This window comes from Gekko japonicus, unplaced genomic scaffold (genome assembly GCF_001447785.1).
Source record: "Gekko japonicus isolate JY-2015 unplaced genomic scaffold, Gekko_japonicus_V1.1 scaffold1220, whole genome shotgun sequence".
NCBI classification, from domain to species: domain Eukaryota; kingdom Metazoa; phylum Chordata; class Lepidosauria; order Squamata; family Gekkonidae; genus Gekko; species Gekko japonicus.
In genome coordinates this window covers 387,058-414,481 of record NW_015174879.1, presented here as the reverse complement: position 1 = coordinate 414,481, position 27,424 = coordinate 387,058, and the positions used below count along the sequence as shown (strand labels likewise).

Here is a 27,424-nt window from a genome sequence, read left to right as displayed (position 1 = left end):
GTTGGAATGTCAGTTGCATATGGAATCTGCTGTATTCTGGTGGTGTGCAGGTCCCAGGTTCATGTTTTAAAAGCAGACTGACACTGTTTGCCCAAAGCCAGAGCACTCTCCCAGAGCCTCTTTCTAGATCTCGTTGTATTTATTTCCACAACGGGCCTTAGTTCTAGTATATATATATATATATATATATATAAACTCACCACTTTTGCATTCAAGGATGCAGAAAGGGTTAATGCTAACTGGGTTCCCTTGCTAGTCAAGGTTTCTATCTGACATTTTCCCGTCCCTTCCATAGACGCCTCCAAGAAGAAGAGCAGCAGTTCAGAACCTCCTCTTTGCCTGCCATACCAAACCCATTTCCTGAGCTTTGTAGCCCTGCAAGCTCACCTGTGCTGGCACCTGGATCTCTACCTCAGAGTCAACCTGCCGATAAACAGGTGAGTTCCTTGGCAAGAGCCGTGCTTCTTCCAGCAGACTGCCTGGGGTCTGGACTTCGGCAGCTGACTTCTCAATCACAGCAGGGAAAGGGGGGGGGGAGAGAGAAACACATTTTTTTGCTAAAAACGAAAGCCTCTTTTCGCCCTTAAGGCTTGCAAGCGGTACAGCCTTCAAACAGACTTCAAAGCTTTTAAGAAGACTTGTAAGATAAGCATATCAAAATCATTCCAGTTAATGAAGGCTGTTTGTAATGACTGGAGCAATAAAAGGTTTGGTATCCTCTTTGACTTTTATTACTGCAGGCAATGACTCATTTAATTTGAAAGATTTTTTAAAAAGATTTTTAAAAACTTGTTGGCGTTAGCAATAGCTGAGTGGACCGCCCCACAATAGCATTTCTTAATCTGCTACTTGGTTAATTTAAAAATTAACTATAAAATAGGCACGATTTAAAAATACATGGTGCTTAATATACCTGTGCAATTGCCTTTTGAGCCAGTTTGGTGTAGTTTGATTCCCCACTGCTCCACACGCAGCTGCTGAATGACCTCGGGCAAGCCGTAGTTCTGTTAGAGCTGTCCTTGAAAGGGCAATTCTCGAAAGAGCTCTCCCAGTCCCACCTCACAGGGTGTCTGTTGTAGGGAGGGGAAGGGAAAGAAGTGTGTAAGCCGCTCTGAGACTCCAAGTGAAGGGAGGAGTATAAATCCAATCTCTTCTTCTTCTTAATTTGTTGTCACTAGAAATTTTTTGATGATTGGGGAAGGAGAGTTATGAAGTATTCTAGTTATGAATCATCTCCTTCAAAGTCGGCTTCTGTATGAATGCAAACAAGTTGGATGTTAGCTAAATGGGTTCTCCTCTTCGCTGCCCTGAATGCCACACCTTGATTTGCGTAAATGGATGGTTTTACAGAAATATAAATTAAAATATGGGCTAGGAGAAGGACCCGAAGCAATTTAGATGGTCTGCTTATGTCTAGAAGAAAAAGCAGGCGGGTAGGGGGTCAGCAGTGTGAAGCCCCACCTGCCTGCCACGATCTCTCTCAGAGAAGCTTGTCTTCTGGCATGACAGGCCTCGGGGTGAAGGTCCCAGACTGCCTGTGGTGGAGACTGGGCTTGGCGAGCTGAGCAGTCCCCCGTTACGTTGCGTAAAGTGGCGTTATCATCATCATCATCCCTTTATTGGCATTATAAAGGGGAGAACATTAAGCAAATACACAGAAGAACTAAACATATAGGCCCCGTTCATACGAGGGGTTTTGGTCCGGGAGCGAGACAGAACGGGGGCGGATCAAACGGGCATGATCCCACGGCAACATCTGGGAATCGTTGCCTGCCCGTCTCCGATCTGTCTCTCCTGGCCAAAAACCTGCACCAAAAAGAACCACCTACCTGGGTGGTTCTTCCGATTGAAGCGCCTCAAGCCGGCCGTGGGATCGGCCGGCGCGTCCTTGTGCCGGCACATCCCGGCCCCCGGCCGAACTGCGCATGCTCGAGAATGCGCAGTTCGGCAGCCTCCCCCTCCCACTCGCCTCTTCCTCCCCGGCATCTGATCGTGCCGGGGAGCAACGGCGCGCGGCTAACGGGATCCGTGGGATCCCGCCGCGCGTTTGTTTTTTGGCGTAAAAGCCACGCTTCGCCTCGTGTTTTCACTGCCGTGTGGCAGGGGCTATAGAAGAACTAAACATAAAACGAATCACGAATTAAAATATCCCAAGGTTACAGCATATTACTTCATATAAAAACAGCAACATAAAATTTTTGCCACTGAATCAGTTATATTGTCATCAGTGTTGTTAAGTAGAAACAGCAGTTTATGTGCATCAGGAAAATCCATAATGCTGGATAAGATTGGAGATCAAATACTTTGTCTAATGTTATTATAATAAGGACACTCTAACAGCACATAGGACACTGTTTCAATAGCTCCATTTAAACAGGGGCAATTTCTGTTAATAAGGGGTATACCCTGAAATCTTCTGCTTAAAATCGCTGACGGTAAAACATTAAGCCTGGCAAGAGAAAAAAAAGCTGCGAATCTTTGGAGTCTGTAATTGGTAAAAATAACTAGGGAGCAATGTTCCCTCTAAGCTGTGGAGTCTTGTGAGCAAAAATTCTACTTTGTGAGCTACTGGCATTAAAGTTGTGAGCGAGCGATTTGGCTGCTGCATGAATTAGTTTGCTCTGGAGCCATCCCTTCCTGAGCTAGGACAAAAAGGTGTGAGCCGGAGGCTAAAAAACGGTGTGCTAGCTCACACTAACTCAGCTTAGAGGGAACAGTGCTAGGGAGAAGTCCTACAGTGGGGAGTATCCCGTGGCTAAGAGGAGAGCAGGTCTTATTGGCTGCATTGTGCAGATTGGCTAGCTCTACCTCCGGGACTCTGTTCCTTATTTTTTGAAACCCCTCCGATTCTGAAAGTAAAAGTGGTGTTCTAAAAACGATTGTGATCGGTAGGTTAAAAATGCGATCCTGAACAGAACCGCACTCTTTGTAGACCAGTGACTTCATTGGGTTCAGAAGAGGGGGGTGTAACGCCGCTTCTTTGGAAGAGGGGAGAGGCCTCGACCAGGTCGAGCCCCTTGCCAAAGGATTTTCAGTCTCTGTCCTCCTCCCAACTTTCTATCTAGCTACCTCGTCGAATTCCTGAACTTTTAAACTCTGAAACAAAATAAGTCTTTTTATAGGGGGCCACCCCCCCCAATACTTCCTTGATGTTCTGCTGCCTCGTAAATTGCTCCTTTGGAGGGGGCTGAAGTCTCTGGGAGAACGTTCCTGCTAGTAGGGAGCCATGCTCCCTCTAAGCTGTGGAGTCTTGTGAGCAAAAATTCTACTTTGTGAGCTCCTGGCATTAAAGTTGTGAGCGAGGGATTCGGCTACTGCATGAATTAATTTTCTCTAGAGCCATCCCTCCCTGAGCTAAGACAAAAAAAGTGTGAGCCAGAGGCTTAAAAATTGTGACCTAGCTCACACTAACTCAGCTTAGAGAGAACACTGGCAGAGAGGTGGAAGTGGAGAGAAGGTGAGAGGCACATGGTATAGCATCGAAAGCAGCATTGACACGATGTGCAGCTGGAGTGGCATAAGCAGATTTTCTTTCCCGTCGTTCTACGCCTCCCTCTCTGCAGGAGGGTAAGAGGGTCAGTGCTATTGAGCCAGCAGGGATTTCTGGAGTCATGTGTTGTGTGACAAACTGGTGAGGACAACCCGCAGTTTGAGGAGCCTGCAATCAGACATCATACTGAGGCCCCAGTTACACGGGCCGGAAAATGCGGGGCGGGGGGGAGCGTGGCTGTTTGCCCCGGGGCAAAGTAAAGCGCGGCAGCCCGATCACACGTCCCGTGGAGTTCCCATGGTTGGGCTGTTAGGTGCCTTCATTGGGATAGTCACACGACTATCCTGAAGCGCGGCAAAGAAGCGGCGCGATCACACCGGCAATCGCTAGGCGCCACTTCCATGGCAAATGGGAATTCCCCCCACTGACGTTTGCGCATGCGCCGTTGGGCGTTTGTGCGCATCCTGTGGAGACTAAAAAACCCCAACTGGCTTGTGACGGGATGTGGACAGGCGCCAGATGCCACGGGATTCAAGCGGAAATGCGATCAGACGCCTGCACCTGCCCTGTGGTTTCCGGAAACTAATGCACTTCCTGCAGTAGTTTTTTACTCCGCATCTTCGGTGGGAAGCCACAGGTTAGCCACGGGTGCACTATGCTTCCGAGATGTTGCGGTGTGATCGCCCACCGAAAATCCACCTGTCACTCGTGTCTTTAGCGTAGCAACTTCTCCGTGTGAACGGGGCCTAAATTAAGTTGAAACAAACTGTAGTTGATAAATGGTGGTTATATCACGGTGTGTGAGCGCAGCCAAAAATTTGAAAGCATTAACGGCATGGATACCACAGTTCCTTTTACAGTATATATTATCAGTTGTTGTTGTTCAGTCGCACAGTCAAGTCAGACTCTTCGCGACCCCATGGACCAGCTCCCGCCAGGCCCTCCTGTCTTCCACCGTCCTCTGCAGTTTGCTCAATTTCATGTTCGTTGCATCTATGGCACTGTCTAACCATCTCATCCTTTGCCGTCCCCGTCTTCTTTGACCTTCAATCTTTCCCAGCATCAGGGTCTTCTCCAGTGAGTGCTCCCTTCTCATTTGGTGGCCAAAGTATTTGAGCTTCAGTTTCATTATCTGGCTTTCCAGGGAACAGTCAGGGTTGATTTCTTTTAGGATTGACTGATTTGATCTTCTTGCAGAGGATATATTATCAGAGGGCTCTGCTATTATTTTTTTTGAACCAATCTTAAACAAATGGAACAGCAATGGGACAGCTGGTTAGAAGACATATTTCCAGCAAAAAGGGGGAAAAAAGAAAGAATCCCAGACACATTAGTCTTGTTCCTTGAGATTGTTCTCGAAAGGGGTGCTTTGAATGCACAGGATATATAGATCGCGAAGAACTTGTGAGCTGCTAGAAAGCATGGTGGGCGACACGAGGAAGCCCTTTTGCAACTCCAGACAGAGTGGGGCACGTGAGCCTAGCAGGACAAAGCCCTTCTCTGTCCCAGAGCTGGCAAGTCTGGAAGCGAAGCCAGCTGAGGGCAGCCTGAGAAGCCGGCCGGGCACTTCGAGGGGAGGCTGCAAGAAAGGTCGGGCAGGACAGCGACTGGGGTGGTCGAAAATTTGATGCGTCAGGGAAGAGCAGAATTGGCTGCTAATTGGGCGGGCATGGCTCCACGAAGGCTTTCGCCATGATGTAATGCTGGCGTTGACTGTGGCTAAACAGGAGAGAGCGGGCAGCTTCTTTGGAAGGGGAGCGAACGGGGCCGGGGTGTAATACGGGTTTCCGTAACTGCTTAGTGCGACAAAGGGCTCAGTTAGAAAGTCAGGTTCAGAAGACTCTGGCCAGGATTGAACAAGCTGTCTTCTCTTCATGCTGCAGACTTGCAGTGTGTTATTGGGGCCCAGACTGGCAAACTGCTGTGAACTTTTGGTAGTAATCATCTCTCACAGCGATTCTTCTGCTTCCTCCCTGGGGGAGCACATGGCACTGTTGAAGAATCGCTGATCAAGCATGTTTGGTTTATTAAAGTATTTATACCCCTCCTGCCCTGGCTCAAGATGGCTAACGTGCTGGAATACCTGTGGCTGCTATAATTGTTCAGAATACCTTCTCATTGCCTCTCCCTTGAAATAATATCTTAAAGCCGTGACATACAGGGCACAAGGCAATTAAGCCACACCTTCAGATCTTTGGGTTCTTAAGGGCATCCGATGAAGTCAATGTGCAGTAGATTTCAGACGAGAAGAAATACTTCTTTACACAATGAGTGATTAACACGTTTGGCGAGCCAGTTTGGTGCAGTGGTTAAGTGCGTGGACTCTAATCTGGGAGAACCGGGTTTGATTCCCCCACTCCTCCACTTGCACCTGGCTGGATGACCTTGGGCAAGCCTAGTTCTGATAAGAGCTGTTCTTGAAAAAGAGCAGTTTCTGTCAAGAGCTCTCTCAGCCCCACCTACCTCACAGGGTGTCTGTTGTGGGGAAGGGAAGGGAGAGGAGTTTGTAAGCCGCTCTGAGACACCTTTGGGTAGTGAAGGGCGTGGTATAAATCCAATCTCCTCCTCCTCCTCCTCCTCCTCCTCCTTGAATTTGATGCCAGAGGATGTTATGATGGTCACAAGAATAGGTGGCTTTAAAAGGGGATTAGACAGGTTCATGGAGGAGAAGTCTGTCAGTGACTACTAGCCATGGTGACTAAAGGGGAACCTCCACGTTCAGAGGCAGTAAAATTCTGAATCCCAGTGCCAGGAGGCAACATCAGGGGAAGGCCTTGTCCTCTATGCTCTGTGGTTGGCCCTCCATTGGCCATTGTGTGAAACAGGATGCTGGGCTAGATAGGCCTACAGGGCTCTTCTTTTGGGTTCCTTGGCGTGGTGAAAGATTAGCTTAATTCTCAAGATCTACAATTCCATGTTGCCATACATTGAATTGCTTCTCATTTGGAGAGGCCATTCCCCTCTTTAATCCTGGGGTTCTACTCTATCCTGATAAAGGTGTATTTGTCTCATAGCTTATCAAGGTCTTTGATTCCTTTCCCTTCCACCTGGTGGAGGGGGGTCGTTCTAGAACAAGATGGCTAGCTGGACAAAGGCCCTTAAAGAAAATCATGTCCAGCAAGGTTAATATGTGTAAAAGAAATCATAACCAGAAGATAAGACCCATCAGGTCCAAACATTTATCTGAACTTTTTTGGGGGGCGGAGGGGGGTGTTTTCAAGAGCATGCAGCTCAGAGCACGGAACTGAAGGTTGATTTTCTCTAAAGGGTGTAAAGCAAAACCTGACCAGTAATGTAAGCTATCATTTTTGGTTGTGTACATTTTTGGTTGTGTTGGAGCTGCGGTGGCTCAAGTGGTTAAGGCGCTGAACTGCAGGCTGTGGAAGGTCGGTAGTTCAGCAGTTCGAGACCCAAGTGTGCCGCATGACGGAGTGAGCTCCCGTCTCTAGTTCCAGCTCCTGCCAACCTAGCAGTTCGAAAGCAAGAAATTGCAAGTAGATAAATAGGTACCACTTTGGTGGGAAGGTAACAGCGTTCTGTGCACCTTGGTGTTTAGTCATGCCGGCCACATGACCATGGAAATGTCTTCGGACAGCGCTGGCTCTTCGGCTTTGAAACGGAGATGAGCACCGCAACCCTAGAGTCGGATTCGACTGGCTTTCGAGCAAGGGAACCTTTACCTTTACCTTTACAAATATTTTGGAACGAAGCATGCAATAATTAAATGGAGGTCACTGCAGTGCCATGGGGTTTTAAGTCTAAAGTCTCTTGTGTGAGCCAATGTAGCCTTCAGCTGTAAAAATAGAGCAGATTTCTCACAACCCTTCTGAGTAGCTGTCTTGCTTGCCCAAACCTATTTGCCCTTAATTTAAAACGCCTGCAAAGTTGTACACACTAACATCACCCTTGTTTCTTAACTTGTTAACTTTGGAGCAGCTGTGGAAAACCAATTCAAAGGAACATAAGAAGAGCCCTGCTGGTTCAGACCAATAGTCCATCTAGTCCAGCATCCTCCGTCATGGTTTCTTGTAGCCAAAGAGCCCTACCCTCTTTAACCTTTCTATAAGAACATAAGAGAAGCCATGTTGAATCAGGCCAATGGCCCATCCAGTCCAGCACTCACACAGTGTGTCACACAGTGGCCAAACTCCAGGTACCATCAGGAGGTCCACCACCAGAGTCAGAACTCCAGAAGCCTTCTCACTGTTGCCCCCCCCTCCGAAGAACCAGGAATACAGAGCATCACTGCCCCAGACATAGTGTTCCATCTACACCTTGTGGCTAATAGCCACTGATGCACCTCTGCTCCATGTTTATCCAATCCCCTCTTGAAGCTGTCTGTATTTGTAGCCGCCGCCACGTCCTGTGGCGGTGAATTCCACATGTGTTTCTCTTTGGGTGAAGAAGTACTTCCTTTTCTCTGTTCTAGGCTTACTGCTCATTAATTTAATTGAGTGTCCACAAGTTCTTATATTGTGAGAAAGGGAGAAAACTACTTCTTTCACTATCCCATGCTTAATTTTGTAAACCTCTGTCATGTCATCCTGTCTCACACATTGGCCAGCCAGTTCCTCTGGATGGCCAAGGACAGGGCATAGAGGCTGAGGCCTTCCCTTGATGTCGCATCCTGGCTCTGGGATTCTGAGGCTCAGTGCCTCAAACTGGCTCAGTGCCAGTTTGGTGTAGTGGTTAAGTGTGTGAACTCTAATCTGGGAGAACCGGGTTTGATTCTCCACTCCTCCACTTGCAGCGTCTCAATAACCTTGGGCAAGCCATAGTTCTGTCAGAGCTGTCCTTGTAAAAAGAGCAGTTTCTGTCAGAGCTCTCTCAGCCCCACCTACCCCACAGGGTGTCTGTTGTGGGGAGGGGAAGGGAAAGGAGTTTGTAAGCTGCTCTGAGACTCCGAGTGAAGGGTGGGGTATAAATCCAAGCTCTTCTCTCTTCTTCTCCTCTCTGAGTGTGGAGGTTCCACTCAGTCAGTGGCTAGTAGCTATTGATAGACTTGTCCTCCATGAATCTATCTAATCCCCTCTTAAAGCTGTTTATTCCCATGGCCATAACTGTTCAAACTGGTTGCAAGGTAGCATAGAGCCTTCTGAAGGGTTCCTTCATAATTAAACCAAGAACCCTTCTCTAACTGTTTCTGGGGTAGTTCAGACATAAGATGAAAAATAGGTTCCTTTGCCCTGTAAGCTGGCAATGTTTATGTCAGTAACAATGGCCACACTGAGCTAGTGTGATATTGTTGACGGACATGGACTAGAAGACGTGACTTCAGATTCTAGATTGGCCCCGAAGCTGCCTGGCTGGTCTGGGGCAATTTGTTTTCATTGTCTCACACCACCTTACAAGACTGTTATGAGAATAAAAGGGAGGAAGCCCTAAACTTCTTGGATGACGTTTGGAACGTGAAAACATCAATATTGAACAGCTGGCCGTCCTTAACTTTCAGTAGCGTCTTAAAACTGAGTTGCATCCCTCAGTTGAAGGGTGGCAATGTCAGACGTTGTTGGCCTTCTTTTCAAAAATACTTGGGGACCAGTGTTCCCTCTAAGCTGAGTTAGTGAGCTAGCTCACAGCTTTTTAGCCTCCGGCTCATACATTTTTGTTTTAGCTCAGGAAGGATGGCTCCAGAGCAAACTAATTCATGCAGCAGCCAAGTCGCTCACTCACAACTTTAATGCCGCTAGCTCACAAAGTAGAATTTTTACTCACAAGACTCCACAGCTTAGAGAGAACATTGTTGGGGACCAGCAGAATTTGTAGCTCCCCTTTCCTTTAAAAGCTTTTACCTCTCCCCATCCTAGCTCCCCAAAGGTTGGGAAGGGAGGCACAGTCGTTGGGCATTATTAGGAAATGGTTTAAGGCTGGTTCTGTATATGTGTGTTCAGTGGGATTTCAGTGGCAGGCATACTCTTGGCGTTTAAGCATGGTTTTTCAACTGATTCATGTTGCCGTGTTAACTGAATCATAAGCTGCCTGGCTATAAATATTCCACTAACTCTGATCCCTAAGCCTTGGGTTGTATGTTATTTTTATCCTTGGCCATGAATTTTACTGTCGGTGGTACATTTGCTTATATATCTGTAGGAAAGTATTTTATACATAAATGTGTTTGATCATAGGGTACAGGGATACTGAAGGCAAGCTGGATTCAGGTCTAGTAGCGAGAATGCCTCAAAAGACGAGCCAAAGCCGATAAAGTTTACATCAAAAATATATATTTATTATATAGTGTACACACAATAATTTCTTTAAAAACATAAGGCCTTAATATCAGGCTGCTTTGAAATCATCCAGAATCAGTTTTACGTAAACTAACATCGGACCACACAATATATGAGATAACATCAGCTGGCCAGGGTTAAAATATATATTGTGTATTTTCCAGACGTGTTTCTAAAAACTATGTCACGTCTTATTGACCACTGAAGAAGGCCTAAGAGGCTGAAACGCATATGGGTCTTGTGTTGGTCATTTGGCACTTATCATCAGCTTTGTATGAGGGATTTATAATAGCGTATGTAAAACTGATTCTGGATGACTTTTAATGCAGCCTGATATTCAGTCCTTATGTTCTTAACTGCATTATTATATGTGGTATATAATATGTTTCTTTTGATATAAATTTTGTCTGCTGTAGCACCTTGGAGACCCAAAAGATTTTTGGGGTAGGAGCGGGCCCGTAGCTACCGTGGGGCATCTCGGGGCCCAGCCCCCTGACATACGGCCAAGCCTCCCCAAACTTCCCATTCAGCCCAGGTCCCCCAACTTCCAATTTTTAATTTTACTTCTGGCGCTCGGTTGGGTGTGTATGCAGGGTGCCCCCCGACTTATTTAAAGGCCCCCTGAATTAAAAATCCTGGCTACAGGCCTGGGTAGGAGCCTTCGAGAGTCAGTGTTCCCTTAATCAGATTCAAGTCAAGCTGTTCTGTGTAATGGCAGATCAAGATGGGTAGCCGTGCTGGTCTGAAGCAACAGAACAAAGTTAGAGTCCAATGGCACCTTGAAGACCAACGAATTTTTATTCCAGATGTGAGCTTCCATGCGCACGCACCCTTCGTCAGACGATGAAATGGAATTGCATATCACAGTTGTATGTATAGAAGTGGTTTGTTAAATTAGCATGCAAAATAGTGAGGGCACATTTTAACAGATCAAAAGAATGACAAGCTTAGCATGCACACAAAACCTCAGATCTTGAATAAAATTTTGTTGGTCTCAAAGGCACCGTTGGACTCTAACTTTGTGTAATGGCCGTTCCTGCAGGCCGTGGTAGCAGCATGTGCTAAAGACCGGAGTGCCAGAGTCATAAAAATGGCCTCAGTCTGCATCCATGATGAGTGGCTTAGATCACCCTGGTATTTCCCTCAACAGGAGCTACTTTCTTATAAGCATATCCAGGGCTATTTTTGGGCAGGAACGCACAGGAATGGAGTTCCTGCTGGCTCCCTAGTTGGCCACTCCCAGCAGGAACTCATTAGCATAACAGGCCACACCCAACAGCAGAAACTCATTAGGATTGGCTACATTAGGGGTGTGTGGCCTAACATGCAAAGGAGTTCCTGCTACAAAAAAAGCCCTGGGTTTTGACCACAAACAAGGTAAACAGAATAAGAAGCAAGAGGTGTGTGTGGCTGGATGACCACACTTCTGGTAACATGGGGGTGCGGCCTAATGTGCTAATGAGTGGTGCTGTCAGGGGTGTGGCCTAATAGGCTAATGAGTTTCTGCGGTTGGGTGTGGCCTATTATGCTAATGAGTTCCTGCTGGGCTTTTTCTACAAAAAGAGCCCTGCGTATCCATCAACTGTCCCTTTGTTTAGCCTGGACAAGTAACTTCATCTGTGCCATCAAGGACTCCAGGGTTTCCACCATACTCTTTCCGTTTGTCTACCTTTGGGGACAGTCAAAGGCACTTGCCCATATTTAGTGATCTTGGAGCCCCACCAGTTCAGATACTGTTATTTAGCGTTTTATTGACACCCTGTCCAGATACGGAGGGGTGTGTGTACCCACACAGTCACCCTGTTTTGCTGGTTTATTTCTTCACCTACCTTACACTTGGGGCTGTCTCTGATTCATGTGTAAACACAGGATGGCTGAAGTCATTGTAACTGACGCATCTTAAAAGGCCTGAAAGGCATACCTTGAAAAATACTCAGAATCTTTCAGGCCCTTGTGACTCTCCCAGCTCTGGCCTCAGGCTCTTTAGGGTGTTTGTATTTGTATTCTTAACCAGGGCTATTAAGCCCACGTCTTGTGAACCAAAGCCGGTGCTGAAAGCAACACCCCTGGTCCAAACACCCCCAACCTTACCTGGGGCAGATAATAAATCCTTTCTCAGTATCCCAAACCAAAATATATAAATAACTAGGAGTAAGGCCCGTTGTGGGAAGAAATATAACGGCCTTTAGAAGGAAGCTCCAGGTGAGTGTCCCAGCTGTGGCTGGTGGGGCGGCAGAGGAAAAGGGAAAATGGAGGGAGGCAAGCCATGTTTATTTCCTTCTGCTTAGCTATAAGGGAGGGCTGTCTCAAGTCATTTTGCTGCCCCAAATGGGTAGTATGGGAGGAAAGCCTCATGGTAACAGGTATAGTTCCCTCCACCCCTGACTTATGTTGATTTGGGGCTATGCAGTGGCAGCTAAGGTATATACCATGTTTCCTGGGTTCCAAGGGTCTGGAAAGTGGTTCCGTAGCCAGTTACAGGGTTACCAACTCTGGGTTGGGAAATACCTGTAGATTTGAGGGGTAGAGCCTGGGGAGGGCAGGGGTGGGGAGGGACCTCAGCCAGGGTATAATGCCATAGAGTCCACGGGCCAAAGCAGCCATTGTCTCCAGGAGAACTGATCTTGGTCATCTGGACATCAGTTGTAATAGCTGGAGATCTCCAGGTTCCGCCTGGAGGTTGGCTTATGTTAATTTGGGGCTATGCAGTGACAGCTAAGGTAGAAGAATGCCTCTAGGGACAGCCTGGTCACAGGGCGTATTGAATGGACTACTTCTGTTTTTAAGGTATCTTTGTAAAATAACACAGAGGAGAAGTCTGCCTTAATGAGTTTGCACTGATTCCCACCAATTCCTCCCTCAGAATTTGGGAGAGCCCCACCCAAAAGGTGCCATTAAGTACTCTGTTCCAGAGAGTACCGCCACAAAAAATGCCCTGGATCCGAATCTACTAAAATGTGTGTTTATGAATTATTGTACCTCGTGATAGAAAATCTGTTCCTCCCTAAAAATGTTAATGTAATGGACCGTGCTGTTGATCTTGCTGGAAAACAAGAGTAATAATGAATTGGAATTAGTAGTGCATCTGTAAAACTGTAGGAGAATCCAATTAAAGTTAAAAAAAATGTGGAGGCCCTAATCCATCTTCGTTTTCAGTGGGCTTTAAAGCCTTGTTCAAGTTTTACGGTGTTTTAGTGTTCCCCCAACCTAGCAGTTCGAAAGCAAGAAATTGCAAGTAGATAAATAGGTACCACTTCGGTGGGAAGGTAACAGCGTTCCGTGCGCCTTGTTGTTTAGTCATGCCGGCCACATGACCACGGAAACGTCTTCGGACAGTGCTGCCTCTTCGGCTTTGAAACGGAGATGAGCACTGCAACCCTAGAGTCGGATTCGACTGGCTTTCGAGCAAGGGAACCTTTACCTTTTTTACCAAATTTCTATTTTTTTTTTAAATTGGGAAAAGTCTTTAGGAGAAAAGCGAGTGCACCCCCCCCCCTTCTAGCTGTGCCTTCACATGGGTCACCCATTTATCTATTCCTCGAAAGGCACCCTCCTCTTTCTGATGGTTTTTGGGTTGTGAAATGTGGTTCCAGTATTTTAGGGTTCTGTGACAAATGTCAACACAGCCTAATATTACCCCGAATTAGTCTAGTTTTAGTGCTTACTGTTGTGGTCTTCACACTACGCAAGATCAGGACTTGACAGACCTGGTCATGTTATGCTGGGGTTTTAGAGCAGGGATCTCCAACGTGGTGCCCATCAGGTCCGCCAACAGCTTTCCTGGTGTTCACCAAGTGCTTTCAGAAGGTGAGCAGGACTAGGTGGGGCTGTGGCCCAGCAGGGCTTCTGATTGGCCGCAGATAAAAAAAGCATCCTGTTAAACAGAGCTTTTGCCTGGAACACTGAAGAGTTACTATTAGGGTGATTTCCCACAAGTGCTGCTCCGCGCTCACTCCTCCCTTTTGCCCCGATGGTACGTGTCAATTTCACACAAGCTGCTGCGCGCCCACATTTTGCCCCGCAGCTTCGTGCGATTTCCCCTGCATCTACTCAGTCCTCAAAAAACAGGATTGAGTAGACGCGGGGAAAATCGCACGAAGCTGCGAAGCAAAATGCAGCCGTGCAGCAGCTTGTGTGAAATTGACACGTACCATCGGGCCAAAGAGAAGAGTGAGCGCGGAGCAGCGCTTGTGGGAAATCACCCTTAGAGTTACCTGTTAGCCTCGTTCCTTGACATTTTGTGGTTGGTTTTGCCTCCTGCCGGCAGCCGTTCTGTAATTGTGCCTACGGCCCTGTTTTAGAATCCCAAAGGTGCCCAGAGGTTCAAAAAGGTTGGGGATTCCTGTTTTAGAGAAATGTTCTCATCGACGTTGTTCCTTAAAACAAAAAAACACAGAAACACCCTGTGCTTGAATTGTTTCTAGAAAACAATGACTAGTGATACTAGGGTTAATATTGGTCGCGATCACATGCACAGTTAGCCCCACCGTAGGCGAGAATGCCGGGTGGGTTCAAAGGGCGCGGTCGGACACGAACATCTGGGAAGCGCCCCGCACCCGTCGGCATCCCGTTTTGCTCCACCGCAGAAGCGGAGTTAAAAGACACCAGGGAAAGTCCAGTAGCAAACGGGTTGCTACGGGCCACGGACAGACCTTCCTGTGTCTGATCGCTCCAGCGTGCTCTCGTGGCGTCGGGATGGTCTGATCAGGCCACCCCGACTCCGTGCTATTGTCCCCCCCCCCTTCTTGGTATGCGCATCATCGCATCCTCCATAGGGAGCCCTCAGTGCTGAGATGCGATTCATCGATTCCCCATTTAAGCGCATCAGGCACAAACGGCAACAAACAAACAAACCCCCGACTCACCCGCGGTTGCGTCTGATTCACGTGGCGGCAGGCTGCCCCTGCAGCTTCAAAGGATTCTGGGATCCGCGCAACTGCAGGTCAAATTCCCCTGGGGGAAATAGCCTTGTTCCCCCCCCCCGCGTTATCTCGCCTGTGTGACCGCCACCATTCATTTTCCAGGTAGGGGAGATAGCCAAAGGGATGCTTTGGCGATGCCTTCCAATTACAGTTTCCTGTTGTTCAAGAGTCCTATGTGTTGGAATTACTAGAATACATATGTAAAACTGTAGCAGAATTCAATTCCAGGAGGCCCTAATCCAGCATAGTTTTCAGTGGGCTTTAAAGGCCTATTCGTGTATTACAGTCAATGCACATACATCCTACATGTATTTCTCTTTGTGAGAAACAGCCGACACAAGTTCACTTCACAAATAAAACTGGGGACCAGTACTTGGATAAATGTGGCCTTTAAGTTTCATGGTCAGAGGTGTGTATGCACTGAGGATAAAGATAAAGTGCACGGGTAAAGATAAATCATGTCTGCAAAGTTCAGGAATTCTAGACGTGTTCACTGTAACTTGTAAACAAGACTTCCAGTCTACAGAGTTCTCTGAATAATTGTATTCAGATTTTTCTTTGCTCAGAAGAAGAAAGGAAACCAGAATGTCTAAGCAATAAAACAAGCTATTTTTATATATGAATTATTAATTTTTCCCTTGTTCATCGAGTTTGAATTACGGGTCTTTACAAATCCATCATATAGTTGAAAATTTTTATATTCCAATTTTGTGTGGATTTAGAAAAATCTGTTAATTTTAAAAGCCAGTTGAAGAGAAAGTAGCTTATTATATAGGATGGCTACTTACAAAAAAAATTAGGATCTGTTACAGTTCAGTGCTAGTTGTCTTGGGCTGAATAACACAAATTGTGTTTGGAAAGAACATCCTTTTAGAAATGTGTTTTTAAAAGTGGGTATATCTAATTACAAGCTATGCTGCAAAGTTCACTAGGGAGAAGTCATTGCATTTATCTCATATTGCAGCCATGTAGCATTTATTCAGGCATCTTTTTTTTAAAAAAAAAATGGGCAGACAGACTGGCAAGAGGATTTTCTGTTTGAGTTGAAAAAAATGGAATAGAAGGTCTTGATTTCAGAGAGGTGACTGGCAATGACAATGTTACCCCAGCAGATCTTGGTGCATTACTAATACCTGTATACTAAAAATTTCAGTGATGCTTTCTGGCCTTTCAAGGTAGGCTTCTGTGGCTGGGATGAGCAGATAATAGAAAGTAGACTGCAGTGACTCAAGTGGTTAAGATGCTGAACTGCAGGCTGGAAGGTCGGTAGTTCAGCAGTTCGAGACCCGAGTGCCACATGATGGAGTGAGCTCCCGTCTCTGGTTCCAGCTCCTGCTAGCCTAGCAGTTCGAAAGCAAGAAATTGCAAGTAGATAAATAGGTACCACTTCGGTGGGAAGGTAACAGCGCTCCTTGCGCCTTGGCGTTTAGTCATGCCGGCCACATGACTACAGAAACGTCTTCGGACAGCGCTGGCTCTTCGGCTTGGAAACAGAGATGAGCACCGCAACCCTAGAGTCGGATTCGACTGGCTTTCGAGCAAGGGAAACTTTTACCTTTACCTAGACCGCAGCACATTTTATACCATGGGTCCCCAATAGGGTGCCCGTGGGCCCCATGGGGCCCACAGACATCTTTCCTGGTAGCCACCAAGTATTTTTAGAAAGTAGGTGGGGCCAGGTGGGGATTTTGCCCAGCAGGGCTTCTGATTGGCCATTGGAGATCTGCTTGGCTGAGCAGATTAAAAAAGCATCGTTTCAACAGCAGCTGCCACCCATGTTCCCTCTAAGCTGAGTTAGTGTGAGCTAGCTCACAGTTTTTTAGCCTCCGGCTCACACATTTTTGTCTTAGCTCCGGAAGGATGGCTCCAGAGCAAACTAATTTATGCCATAGCCAAATGACTCACTCACAACTTTAATGCCGGTAGCTCCCAAAGTAGGTTTTTTGCTTACAAGACTCCACAGCTTAGAGGGAGCATTGGCCGCCACCACAGTGCGTGTTTTAGTCTCTCTCGCTGCTCTTTCACATGCGTTTTTAAAACGGCCTCTCTCCTCCCGTGCACTTAGGTTTCCTCTGTGTGGTTGGGTCCCGCCTCTTGCTTTAGCCGTTTTGTGGTTGACCCACATCCTGACTCCAATTAGCCCTTCCTGGCAACTAACCCTTCCTACCTATTAGTCATGGCTGGCAAAGTCTGTTTCAGTGGTATCTGAAGAAGTTTTCACGCCCAAGAAAGCTTTATACCCAGAATTAAACTTTGTTGGTCTTAAAGGTGCCCCACTGGACTCCAACTTTGTTCTGTTGCTTCAGACCAACATGGCTACCCCACCTGAATCTGTCCTGTAGTAGCCATTTTTTGTGGTTGCGCCGCCACCCTGTGTCAGTATTCCAAAGGCGTCCAAAGGCTCAGGCACTACTTTTCTTCTCCAACCTTTGGTGATCAGAAGCAGGTCTCTGGCTGAAGCACTCCCTCCAAGCTGCTCACCCACGTGCTGAAAGTTATTGCTACCCCAGTATGCGTAGCATCTCCTTGGCCCTGCAACAATCTCCCAGGAAGTTCTGCAGAGGCAGGAGAACTTAATGCACAGTTCCTATTACTTTCAGTTAGGCTTGCAGAAGTAAGGTCCGGGCGACTGTTTTGTTGAGCCTGGTCTGAATCTGAACATGGATATGAACTCTCTTGTATTTACACGTTTATGTCCAGTCAAAACAGATGGCTGGGAAGGGGCTCTCTCTGCACAGAGGAACATTCTTGGGGATTGTGCCTTTAATGTGGAGGTTTCTAACAATAGCAACGAACAGTGAGATTGGGAGTCCAGTAGCAACTCAGAGACCCAACAAGATTTCCAGGGAATGAGCTTTTGAGAGGGAATTTTTCAGGATTCAAAATGGAGACAGTGGACTTCAGCAGAAAATAATTTATTTAAGTAGTTCGAACTACAGAGAGAGATCCTATCCAGGTACTGAAAATAAGTTCTCTTAGGCCCTGGTCACACGAAAGGTTTTGGGCCGGGAGAGGGACGGATCGGGGGCGCAGCAAACGGGCGCGATTCCACCGCAACATCTGGGGAAATTTGTGCACCCATCCCCGATCCAGCCCTTCAGGCTGAAAAGCCGCATCTAAAATAAACCGCCTACAGAGGTGGACTTACCAGCACGACTGCATCAAGCGCGGCCGTGGGATCGCCGGCACGTCCTGCCGGCGCATCCAAGACTCCTGGCTGAACTGCGCATGCTCACACATGCGCAGTTCGGCAGCCTCCGTCTCTGTCTCATCACTTTCTCCCCGGTCTCCCCGGTGCCGGGGAGCAACTGCGCGGCAGCTCACGGGATCTGTATGATCCTGCCGCCGCGTGTCTATTTTGGTGCGGCTTTCAAAAGCTGCACTTTGCCCACGCCTCCCCCCCCCTGTGTGGCAGGGACCTTAGAGTTCTAACAGACACACCATGGATTATGTAGCATCACCTTTCATCTCCAGTTAACCCTGTGACCTATTCACTACATATTTATTACCATTTACTACGTGTACCAATTACATTTTTTAACGCACATTTCAGCAACCTAACCTATAGATAACAGGCTCATGGCAGGCAACTGTGGTTTGTGAGAACGGAGCTACAGACAAGATGGCAAATTGCACGCCTCCTGACCCGACGCCAGCTACTTGCTGATAAGGAAGATGAGTGGTTGCAGGATTGCTTCTGAGCAACTTGTTGCAAGCACGAACCTTAGGTGTGGGGCTATAAAACCAGCCAAGAGAGGCTGTGGGGCGTGGATGCAATGCGTACGATAGACATGAAGCTGCCAACTCTGCCTTGTCTGATATCTGGACCCCTGGCCTTGTACTGAACAAGTCTGCTTTGCCTGGCTTCTGGCTCCTGATACTCAGAGCCTGCGAGCCAGTACACCTTGGTTCACTGTTGCAGTGTTGCTGTTGCATTTCCAGATTCTTCAACTAGCAGAGGCAGAAGAACTTTTCAGCCGGGGCTGGTTGTTCCAGCACAGTGCCAAGATACTTCATCTCACCATGTGTAAAGGTAAAGGTTTCCCTTGCTCGAAAGCCGGTCAAATCTGACTCTAGGGATGCGGCGCTCATCTCCGATTCCAAGCGAAGAGCCAGCGCTGTCCAAAGACGTTTCCGTCGTCATGTGGCCGGCATGGCTAGATGCCGAGGCGCACGGAATGCTGTTACCTTCCCACTGAATCGGTACCTATTTATCTACTTACAATTTCTTGCTTTCGAACTGCTAGGTAGACGGGAGCTCACTCCTTCCATGTATGTGGCACTCAGGTCTCGAACTGCTGAACTGCCGACCTTCCGGTCTGCAGTTCAATCTCTTAACCACTTGCAAATGACTTCTTTCCTGAAGCCATACAGACTGGGATAATCTAGGAGAGGTTCTCCATAGGAAACTATATGCCTAGAAAGAAACATTTTAGTGAATAAGCCATAAAAAAATATATATCCCAGCACAATCTCGTGGGTTCAGCAAAACTGTTGAATAGGTGTTCTTAAAGTCTACCTACCAGCCCTTCCTACTTTGAATGAGCCTTTGAAGGTTACATCTGTCTGTACTCAGAAAGAGTCTAGAAATGTCCTTGAAGGTAATGAAGACGTAATCTGCCCTCTCTTTTTTAGCTTGCTGCTAGTTCTAGCCAGATGAATGTCGCCTCTGGCTATGTACTCCCTTCAGAGGTTTGTAGCAAAAACAGTCCTTTCGATTTGTGTGCAAACATAACAGACGAGCAAGCAAAACTACCTGCACCGAGGCATGCTGCTTTTATGTCATTTGAAAAGCCCTGACCTGGATGGTTCCGGCTAGCCCAGTCTTGTCAGATCTCGGAAGCTAAGCAGGGTCGACTGTGGTTAGTACTTGGATGGGAGACCGACAAGGAAGCCCAGGGTTGCTATACTTAGGCCCCTGCCACACGGCAGAAAAAAACACGGGCGAAGTGCGGCTATTCAGAGCCGCACCAAAAGAAACACGCGGCGGCGGGATCACATAGATCCCCTGAGCCGCCGCGCCGTTGCTCCCCGGCACGATCAGATGCCGGGGAGGAAGCCACCGACCGGAGACCGAGACAGCCGGCTGCGCATGTGTGCACACGCGCAGTTCGGCCAGGAGCCTCGGATGCGCCGGCAGAAGGACGCGCCGGCGATCCCACGGCCGCTCTTGATGCGGCATTTCTGGTAAGTCCACCTCTGTAGGTGGTTTCTTTTAACTACGGATTTTCGGCCTGAAGGGCCGGATCGGGGACAGGTGCGCAACGCTTCCCGGATGTTGCGGTGGGATCGCGCCCGTTTGCTGCGCCCCCGATCCATCCCTCTTCCGGCCCTAAACCTCCCGTGTGACCGGGGCCTAAGGAAGGCAATTCCTAGACAATAAGCATAACGCACTGTAGGGACAGTGGTCCCCAGTGTCTATTGATTTTAACTGTAACTAATTATTTATTGTATTTTTAAATTTGCTGTGTGTCTGATAGTGATGTACAGCGCTCTGAGGGCCCACCATCTCCGGTGCATGAGCTGCAAGTAGCTGAATGGTAGCGGGGGGGGGGGGTATGGGAGGGAGGCCAGTTATTATAAAGAGGCCAGTTATTATAAAGGGAGGTCAGAAGGCTCAACTTCCTAGGGCCAGGTTATGTGATGTGATGTTGCAAAGTGTAGATGAAAGCAAGAACCAGACCGGAGTGGGAGTGGGCCACTCCCTCCCAACTGTTGACCAATTTGCAAAGTAGGATGAGTCCAAATAGTTTACATAAACTAGTAAGGAGGGAATGATTCCACTTTGTAGTAAGCCTCAAGCCCTTCACGGAGCCCAAGATTCCAACTTTTGTTGGAATTCCAACTTGGCAGCTTCTCACCGGAGTCTCCACTTTGAAACCTTTCTGCTAAAAACTGCAACCTTTCAAGTCTGTTATTTGGACGTCTTTGAGAGGCTGAAATGCCACCTGCCCCCAACATACCACTCTGGCTTCTGGGTTTCCATCTGTTAATATTTGACTTGTGTCTGTTTATTGTGTTCTATTGAGACTGTCCAGTTTGGCCAATGAAAATTTGACATTGCTAGCACGTGATGATATACATCATTAGGGGCCTGTCTATAAATAAGGGGCCTGCCTCTCAAAGGCCTGTGAAATAGATAATCGATAAGAGTCTGTAGATCTTTAATCTAATGGAACAGTTTTAGCTGGGAGTTGGAAGACACAATAGTGTTCTGTTGTCCACCCTACTGGGCTTGTCCGGCAACTTGCTGGGTACGTGTCTGGCCCTGTAATTTGGTTTTTGTATAGTGTCTAGGTGAGTACTGCAGTTTGAAGAACCCTGGGTGTAAATCTTGAAAGTGTCCCTGTCAGAAGGACTGCTACAAATGTGACTGTATTTCAGGGCTTGGTTATAGGCAATGGGTTATGATGATGTCTGGATGGTAAGTAAGTGTACTAAAAGGTCTATTTTAGGTTTTAAAGGATGGTAAGTAAGTAAGTAAGGAGCTGTGGTGGCTCAAGTGGTTAAGACGCTGAACTGCAGGCTGTGGAAGGTCAGTAGTTCAGCAGTTCAGAGACCCGGGTGCTGCATGGTGGAGTGAGTTCCCATCTCTAGTTCCAGCTCCTGCCAAACTAGCAGTTCGAAAGCAAGAAATTGCAAGTAGATAAATAGGTACCACTTTGGTGGGAAGGGAACAGCGTTCCGTGCGCCTTGGTGTTTAGTCATGCCAGCCACATGACCATGGAAACGTCTTCGGACAGCGCTGGCTCTTCGGCTTTGAAACGGAGATGAGCACCGCAACCCTAGAGTCGGACTCGACTGGCTTTCGAGCAAGGGAACCTTTACCTTTACCTTTAAGTAAGTGTACTAAAATATCTATTTTAGTTTTGAAGTGATTATATGTCTCTGCAGTGTCTGAAAAGTTGAATTGCTGTATGGACTAGTACAGGTTCAAACTGAAAGTAGGGCGGGAGTAAATCAAGCACCGATGGGGTTTCTTCTTGTCTTAGGTCCAGATGATTAAAAATGTCTTCTGCCCAACTCAAAAAGAAGAGAGGGACGTGGGGACGTGGGGACAGTCAGAAGTAGGCACGGATAGCCCTGTTGGCATAGTATGGGGCCATGTGGTGGCCACGGCCATGCCATTAACTGGAGGGTGCGAGGCATCTCCAGATCTCAAACAGATGTGGGTGAGGATCATGTTGCACAGCTCTCAGCAGCCAGTTTTGCTGTGGCATCCTCTGGAGTGATAACATCAATGGCTCCTACTCCGTCTTCATTGAGAATGTTGATATATAGATGTTCCATGTTCTTGGTGGCTAGAAGGGTGATCTACCTGAGAATGCCTCTCTGGGCTGCTCTCAGGGAGTCTGATATCCTGCAGATAACTAGGACCACTGGTAACATGTAATTGAAGTAGCCAGATGCGCCTGTAGTGAGGGTAACTAGTCCCAGAACAATGGGGCATCCAGAATTCACCTTTGGTGGATGATGGATAGCAGATGGACTCCTGGTTGAGGCTTACATAGAGCTTGTGTAGTAGGTCCTGAAGTACTTAGAATCATAGAGCTGGAAGAGACCTCCAGGGTCATCTAGTCCAACCCCATGTACAATGAAGGAAATTCACAAATACCTTCCCCTCAAACACCCCCAGTGACCCCTGTTCCATGCCTAGAAGATGACAAAAAACCTCCAGGATCTCCAGCCAAACTGGCCTGGAGAAAAATTGCTTCCTGAACCCAATGTAGCGATCAGCATTTCCCTGGGTGTGTCAGAAAGGACCACAAGAACTAAGCACTGAGGCAAGCCTTCCTCCCCCTCTCTCTCATGATTTGCCTACGTTCACAGAATCAGCATTGCTGTCAGATGGCCATCTAGCCTCTGTTTGAAAACCTCTAAAGAAGGAGAGCCCACCACCTCCCAAGGAAGCCTGTCCCACTGAGGAACTGCTCTAACTGTCAGGAACTTCTTCCTAATGTTTAGCTGAAAACTGTTCTAAGTTCAACCCGTTGGTTCTGGGGCAACAGAAAACAACTCCGTACCATCCTCTATAGGACAGCCTTGAAGAACTTGAAGACAGTTATCATATCACCTCTGAGTTGCCTCCTCTCCAGGCTAAACAGACCCAGCTCCTTCAACCTTTCCTCACAGGACTTGGTCTCCAGACCCCTCACCATCTTTGTTGCCCCCCTCTGGACATGTTCCAGCTTGTCTGTGTCCTTCTTAAATTGTGGTGCCCAAAACTGAACACAGTACTCCAGGTGAGGTCTAAGCAAGAATATTTGATGGTATTCGTCAGCAGGATCCGAAGGAAAAAAGGCCTGTAGGAGGTAGTATTTGAGACTTGTAATCAGATTTCTTCCTGACCACCTCGACACCTCCTTTGTCAGCCTCTTTCATCATAATGTCAGTGTTTCTGAGGCTGTGGGCGGCATCATATTCTGCAATGCTGAGATTGTGGGGTAGATGGTGCTTGTTTGTCCACAGTTTCAGCATGAGCGAGACTACAGAAGCACACGGTATAGCAATCCGGTCTGGTGGTTTGACCACTTGGGTGAGTCCATGAAGTGTCTCTGTCTCTTTGAAGTCCTGGGAGGATGATTACTGTATGCCGGGTGGGCTGTTCATTGTGTTCGAGGTCTTCCTGGAGATGGTGGAAATAAGCTTCCTGCTCACTGAAGAATTGCATCATCTGCATAGATCTAGTGGCAGAGGGAGGTTCCCCGAAGACACAGCGAACCCTTCTGCCTGGCTGAGTCTGTGGCTGGACAGATTGACAGTATTGTGGGGCAAAAGACATAGTAAGCTATGTTGGTCCCAGAGGTCATTTCGGGGGGGATCGCAGTTCCCCCGGGTGAGGTACGGGGGGCGGGGCACATGGCGAAGCCCCGCCCCCTGCTTCCGGCCGCCCCGCTTCCAGCCCTCATTCAGCCAGGAGGAGGCAGGAGAAGAGGGAGGGTAAGTTGCTTCCTCCCTGCCTCTCCCCACCCCTGCCTGCCTGGGGCCAGGGAGGGCCTTCGCGGGGCTTCCTTGCACTCCCGCCGGCCTTGCAGGTCCACCGCCGGGCCCCCATGGGGCTCGGCAGTGGAGCTGCAAGGCCGGCAGCGGCAGCTGGGACCGTTGAGGGTGGGGTGTGTGGCCTTATGACACACTTCCGGTGATGTCAGGGGGTGTGGCATATGCTAACGAGTTATGCTAATGAGTTCCCCTAGCTCTTTTTCTACGAAACGACCCCTTGTTGGTCCACAAGAAACTCCCCAAACAGAAGCCGTGTAATATCTCTTATTGGGGAGTGGCTGTGGCTCTGTGCAAGAGTCTCTGGTTTGTATGCAGGAGGTCCCAGGTTCAATCCCTGGCATCTCCAGTTAAAAAGGACCTGGCCGTAAGTAATGGGAAAGACCTCTCCCTGAGACCCTGGAGAGCCGCTGCCAGTCTGAGTAGACAATACTGACCTAGATGGGCCAGCGGCTTGATGTCTTATAAGGTGTGTTCATGAGACCAAACAAAACAGTGCAACTCTGTGCAGGGTTTTTGAGTCCTCCAGACCTCTTTATCAGCCTGGAAGGCTCAACAACAAAAAGGAAGGGAGAAGGTTCTTCCAGGCCACGATCTTTGAGGCCCCTTTGTCAATAGAATCTCCTCTGGCTTCAGTGGGCGTAGGACGTGGCTAGTATCAGGATGCACCATAGAATCATAGAATGTTGGAGTTGGAAGGGACCGTGCAGGTCATCTAGTCCAACCCCCCTGCATGTTCTCAGAAGAAGGAGCGGGAAGAAAGAAGCCATTCCAATAAAAATATAAACATTGGTTGTTAATTAAATGTCTCTGTGATGCCCAGTGGTACTCAAGGCTGAGAGCAAAGAGTACAGGCGCTTCCTAGAGGTAACTGGTTGACCACTCCGTGAGTAGAATGCTGGAGTAGATGGACCTTTGATCTGACCCAGCACGGCTCTTCTTATGTTCTTATGAGCTTACATTTCGTTGATCTACTAAGTACTGCTGGGGGAGTCGATGATTACCTGTATTCTAAATCTGTGTAGGATGCAGGTGTTTCGAACACTTCATTACTTTTATTATGTTGAGAGGGGAATGGACTGCTGTAGGCGGCTTGCCTTGCGCCTGCCAAGTGTAAGTGGGTGGTGAAGGCAGCGCCTTATGACAAGAGTGGGTCTAAGGGTTTCCGAGGGGTGGTTTTTACTCAATCTCCTGTTCATTGCATAGGATACTGATCAGATAGATGTAGATTCTTGGACGAGCGCACGGCAAACTCTCACACTGTAGTTTGCACAGAATATAGGACTGCAATTGATTTTTTTCACCTCGAGGACCTCCCAGACGTGATCTAGTTGTTTGCAGTTGGATAAGTGTGCAACTTAGTTCAGAAGGCTGATGGATTTCTATGGTGCAAGATGGTAGTTTTCATACTGTGCACTCTAGAGGGAATCTTTTCTTCAATATAAGTGATTAAAATGTAAATCCATATCCAGTTCTTGTTCTCTTTGAACCATCAGATGTTCTCCTAGCATGTCATTTCCATAAAGTATTATAGTAGTGTGTCTTAGCTCTGCAATAGCTATACTAATCTGTTTGGGTGGATAAGGTAAGTAAGAACATAAGAGAAACCATGTTGGAACAGGCCCATCCAGTCCAACACTCTGTGTCACACAATGGCCAAAACCCAGGTCCCATCAGGAGGTCCACTGGCAGGGCCAGAACTCCAGAAGCCCTCCCACTGTTGTCCCCAAGCACCAAGAATATAGAGCATCATTGCCCCAGATATAATATTCCATTTATACCTTGTGGCTAATAACCACTGATGGACCTCTGTTCCATATGTTGATTCAATCCCATCTTGAAGCTGTCCATGTCTGTAGCTGCCACCACTTCTTGCAGCAGTGAATTCCACAAGTAAATTACTCTTTGGGTAAAGAAGTACTTCCTTTTGTCTGTTCTAAGCCTACTCATTAATTCCCACAAATTCTTGTATTATGAGAAAGGGAGAAAAGTACTTCTTTTTCTACCTTCTGTACCCCATGGATAATTTTGTAAACCTCTATCACGTCACCCCTCAGTCATCATTGCTCCAGGCTAGGTAAAGGTTCCCTTGCTCGAAAGCCAGTCGAATCCGATTCTAGGGCTGCGGTGCTCATCTCCGTTTCAAAGCCGAAGAGCCAGCGCTGTCCAAAGACGTTTCAAAGAGCCCTAAATGCTTTAACCTTTCCTCATAGGAAGGTGTTCCACCCCCTGAATCATTTTAGTTGCCCTTTTCTGCACTTTTCCCAATGCTACAATGTCTTTTTTGAGATGCAGTGACCAGAACTGTACACAGTATTCCAAATGAGGCCAGACCATAAATTTATACAGGGGCATTATGGTACTGGCTGATTTATTTTCAATCCCATACCAAATAACCCCCAGCATAGCATTTGCCCCTTTTATTGCCATTGCACACTCAGTCAACATTTTCAGTGAGTTATCTACCACGACTCCGAGATCTCTCTCCTGCTCAGTTACCACCGCTTCGGATCCCATCAACAGATATGTATAGTTGGGATTTTTGGCTCCAGTGTGCATCGCTTTGCACTCGCCCACATTGAACCTCATTTGCCACGGTGACGCCCACTCGCCCAGCCTCAACAGATCCCTCTAGAGCGCCTCACAGTCCTCCCTGGTTCTCACCACCCTGAAGTAGTTTTCACTTTGCTGGCTGATTCAGTTGCTTGGACTTGTTGGAAAGCGAGTGTGACACTGGAGGGATTCTGATGCAATACGGCTTTATCTCCTCCACCCTGACCAGAATAACGAAGGCTGCTACTTAAGCAAACAATCTGTAAATGTAGCCTTGATGACAGAGATAGTGGAATGTCTTGCAATGAGTACCAGGCATTGGAGAGAGCAGTAACTGGGCACCAAAGGTGAACTCTGTAGAAAGTATTGTTGAATGGCTTTATTTATTTATTTATTTATTTATTGCCCCGCCTGGGTTCTCGGTCGTACACCAATCTCGGACTAAGGGGCGGGGGGGGGAGTGGCGTTGTTCATTCGGGAGGCTTACTCCTTCAGGGCCCTCCCCTCGCCGGAGATCGCGGGCATGGAGTGTGCCGGCCTGGTGCTGGAGACTGAGGAGAACTTGGCTATCTGGCTAGTGTACCGACCGCCTAACGCACCGGCCAGTGGCCTGCCGTCCCTGCTGGAGGCCGTGTCTGGCTGGGCGTTGGAGCACCCGAGGCTTCTGGTCCTGGGTGATTTCAACGTCCATGCCGATGACGCAGCCTCCGGCCGGGCTACAGACCTAGTGTCGTCCAAGGAGGCACTGGGGCTCTCTCAATGTGTATCGGTCCCCACGCACCAGGCCGGGCACACGCTCGATCTGATCTTCGCCGCGGGGATTACAGTGGACCGGATTACTGCTATGGCAGTACCATGGTCGGACCACTATTCCCTGAAGGCCCGTCTGAACATCCCACCCCGACCCCGTTTAGGCGGCGAGCAGTTTTTAGCTCGCCCGCGGAGCCAAATGGACCACGTACAGCTTCAGCTGGCCCTGCGGGATCCGATTCCCCCTGGCAGCTCATTAGATGAGCTTGTGGGGGACTGGCATGACTGGCTCTCCGCAGCCATCGATGAGATCGCTCCCCGGCGCCCTCTGCGCTCCCGCACTAGGCTGGCCCCCTGGTATACCCAGGGGTTGCGGCTTATGAAGCGGGAGCTTAGACGGCTAGAGAGATGGTGGCGTCGCGCTCGCGACGAAGCATCAAGAACATCTTTTAGGACGCTTATGAAAGCCTATGAGATGGCGGTCA

General features: G+C 48.1%; 1 protein-coding gene across 1 annotated transcript in view; it reads left to right on the top strand.

The window, feature by feature from the left end:
• The window catches only part of GRB10 (growth factor receptor bound protein 10), a 202,510-nt gene that overhangs the window by 105,202 nt on the left and 69,884 nt on the right, over positions 1-27,424 (top strand). Inside the window, exon 5 of the mRNA XM_015424873.1 lies at positions 296-437. Coding sequence (XP_015280359.1) covers positions 296-437 — 142 coding nt within the window. The remainder of the gene's footprint in view (positions 1-295; positions 438-27,424) is intronic.